At 41.4% G+C, this 3,424-nt stretch overlaps 1 protein-coding gene across 1 annotated transcript in view; it reads right to left on the bottom strand.

Annotated features, from left to right (window-relative positions):
- The window catches only part of LOC107665382 (ubiquitin carboxyl-terminal hydrolase 8-like), a 10,222-nt gene extending 6,925 nt beyond the window's left edge, over window positions 1-3,297 (bottom strand). The window contains exons 1-4 of the mRNA XM_016456250.1: window positions 2,531-3,297; window positions 1,343-1,460; window positions 1,089-1,233; window positions 368-502 (exon numbers count right to left, since the gene is read on the bottom strand). Coding sequence (XP_016311736.1) covers window positions 368-502; window positions 1,089-1,233; window positions 1,343-1,446 — 384 coding nt within the window. The 5' untranslated portion in view covers window positions 1,447-1,460; window positions 2,531-3,297. The remainder of the gene's footprint in view (window positions 1-367; window positions 503-1,088; window positions 1,234-1,342; window positions 1,461-2,530) is intronic.
- Window positions 3,298-3,424: the final 127 nt, after the last annotated feature.

A 3,424-nucleotide genomic window follows, 5' to 3' on the forward strand; every position in this document is an offset into this window, starting at 1 on the left:
ACACAGACTCATGGGGACTCGTGTCATGGTGGGGACCTAAATTGAGGTCCCCATGGGTAAACAAGCTAATAAATCCAAACAAAATGGGGTTTTTGGAAATCTAAAAATGCACAATAGTTTCCTGTAAGGGGTAGGTTTAGGGGTAGGGTTGGTGTAGAGTAATAGAATATACGGTCTGTACAGTATAAAAACCATTACGCCTATGGAGAGTCCCCACAAGGATAGCTGACTGTGTGTGTGAGTGAGTGTGAGTGAGTCTGAGTGAGTGTGTGTGTGAGTCTGAGTGTGTGTGTCTGTGTGTGAGTCTGAGTGAGTGTGTCTGTGTGTGTGTGTGAGTGTGTGTGAGTCTGAGTGAGTGTGTGTGTGTGTGTGAGAGAGTCTGAGTGAGTGTGTGTGTTTGTGTGTGAAACACTGACCGGAGCTTCAAACTCTCTGAAAGTTTCTCTGCCTCCTCGATGGCCTTTTTAAAGCTGGTTGGTCCGAGCATAGACAGGAAGAAATCCTGAAAGCCATCAAACGACAGCATATCACATTTCAGGACATCGACACGTTCACAACATCTGAGCGAAGACTTGAGCGTTTACACCATCAGCCGAATAATCATACAAATATGTGACCACAAAACCATAAAGGTTAGTTTTTTTAATTGAGAAGCTTTCTATTGATGTATGGTTTGTTAAGATAGGACAATATTTGGCTGAGATACAACTAGTTGAAAATCTGGAATCTGAGGGTGCAAAAAAATCTAAATATTGAGAAAATCATCTTTAAAGTTGTCCAAATGAAGTTCTTAGCAATGCATATTACTAATCAAAAATTAAGTTTTGATATATTTACGGTAGGAAACTTACAAAATATCTTCATGGAACATGATCTTTACTTAATATCCTAATGATTTTTGGCATAAAAGAAAAATTTATAATTTTGACCCATACAATGTATTGTTGGCTATTGCTACAAATATACCTGTGCTGCTTATGACTGCTTTTGTGCTCCAGGCTCACATATATGTGTATAATACACACTGATCTCATCCTCAGTGTCACGTCTCCACCATTAAAATCTCCCACAATGCACTAGGGCTGTACCTGCTGCTGCTTGAAGTCCGGTCTCTTCTTGATGAGGTCATAGACCGACAGGTACTTCATGTACAGCACATAAGCTTTCTCCTCGTCGCGGTCCAGACGACACTCCTCCGCCGCCTTGAAGATCTTGCACGCGCTCTGGACGTAGCTGAAACACACAAACATCAGCGTTGAGTGCAGACCGTTGCTGCTTCTACTTATGAGAAATCTGTCGCCACAAATGTGCTTGTGCTTGAGATTCACGTGTTCACACGTACTGTCTGGTGCTGGTTTTATCTGGTTTGATGTCTGCTTTCTTGTTCAGATCGCTCAGTGATGAGGACAGATACAGATCCTTCACTCCAGTGGACACAGACGGCATTTCAGCTCATATTCCTGCAAACATCCCAAATCAGACTCAAAACATCAGAGTAATCCGATCAATGACAGAATAATTACACTAACAACAGACAGTGCTGGGAACGTTACGTAACAGGTTACAAGTTACTCTATTTAAAATGTAACGGTGGTGTAGCTATTTCAGTTACTGTATTAAAGTAACGTAACGGATTACATTTGATTACTTTTCAAATGTTTCTAAGCACAGCCAGCACAAAATCAGACTTTAGCACCTCTTCTTACTTTGAGACCATTTTTTCTCAGTAACTGATTACAGTTACATTTATTTTCAGTAACACTTTATTTTAAGGTGTCCTTGTTACAAGTTACATGTACTTACTATTATAATAACAATATATTATGCATAATTACATGCAAGTAACCCTGAACCAAACCCTAACCATACAGTACGTACATGTAGTTAATATTGCTCAGTACTTAAAATATATAATTACACTGTAACACGGACACCTTAAAATAAAGTGTAACCGCTTTTCGAACTAAATGACGTAACGTCGTTACATGTAACTAGTTACTCCCCAGCACTGAAACCGAGTAAACAAGCCTCAAATCAAACAATCGGATCAATGCTGAGATCAGAAGACTGATGACACTCAGAAGTACAGTAAACGCATATCTGGCTGTTAGTGATCATCGGCGGTATCGCAGTGAAGCGTGTGAGCTCACCCTGAACTCGAACCCTGTCGGAGAACACGCTGGGGTCCGCAGATCAGCGCAGATCACTGGAGTTAGTCCGCACTGATGACCGTAAACAGCCTCGGACCGCTCGAGCAAACGCGGAAGTGCGCGGACTCAAACCCCGGATGCTTTATTTAAACGCGCAACTTTAAAGCGCTTGACAAAAGACGCGTTTATTATAAATGTTTATATGTTCACACATAAATCAGCTCTGTGTGTTTAAACTCATTCTTGCGTCATTGAACACTGGTTTCTGCCAGCATTGTTCGACACGTTTATATTTAGTGTGTGCACTGCTGTATTATTGATAAGGTCTCATAAACTAAATATGAGTGATGATGATGATGATGATGATGATGAGACTCGACCGGAAATGAGAAGATACAATGTTGCGTCTCCTGCGCTTGAGTCAGTGCGCATGCGCTCCGCAGACACTCCGCTTTACAAGAGTTTAACGAAATCACCATACAATATACACTGCACAAAATGAGTAATAATATGAAACAGCCACAGCTGCAGCAGAGGGTGGAGGTGTTTCTCGATCGTTTCATTCTCTTGATACTGGAGCCTGTGTGCGCGCCCCCGCGCTCGTGCCCGCGGCTGTATTATTGTTTCGTTTCTAACGGATTCGGTTCGGTTCCGGTTCTGTTCTCACGGTAAGACACTACATTCCGCGCGATCGCGTCCGCCGGATGTGGAAGTTGATGAGTTTGTGGGGATTAATATTTCCTCTTCCTCCGGAACACGAGCGATTTCCTGTTTATTGCTTTTAACGCCGCAGCTTCACATCAGCGACGAAGATGAAGAAGATGATGATGATGATGTTTTAGGCCTGAGATGAAGCGCTGCTTCTCATATAAACATTTATTATAGCGTTGGATATCGCGTTTGTTCGCCGCTTTAAAAAAAACACAACAATAGAAAGCATCAGTGCTGATTACATCCACAGATGAAGAGCTGCAGGATTTCAGATTTATCAGCTTAGTTTTGTGAAATTAAGTGTTTTTTATGCTAGAAGTTGGTTTCCAGGATGGCGTTGTTACAGTGCTTGTCCGTTTTGGGCTGCGACTAGTTACAGTAATAACATGTGACTGCAGCACAAAACCAGTCATGAGGGTCAATTTTGTGAAATTGAGATGTATACATCATCTGGAAGCTGAATAGATAATCTTTCCATTGATGTATGGTTTGTTAGGATAGGACAATATTTGAAAATCTGGAATCTGAGGGTGCAAAAAAATCTAAATATTGAGAAAATCATC

Source organism: Sinocyclocheilus anshuiensis, unplaced genomic scaffold (assembly GCF_001515605.1).
Source record: "Sinocyclocheilus anshuiensis isolate Anshui unplaced genomic scaffold, SAMN03320099.WGS_v1.1 scaffold1303, whole genome shotgun sequence".
Taxonomy (NCBI): domain Eukaryota; kingdom Metazoa; phylum Chordata; class Actinopteri; order Cypriniformes; family Cyprinidae; genus Sinocyclocheilus; species Sinocyclocheilus anshuiensis.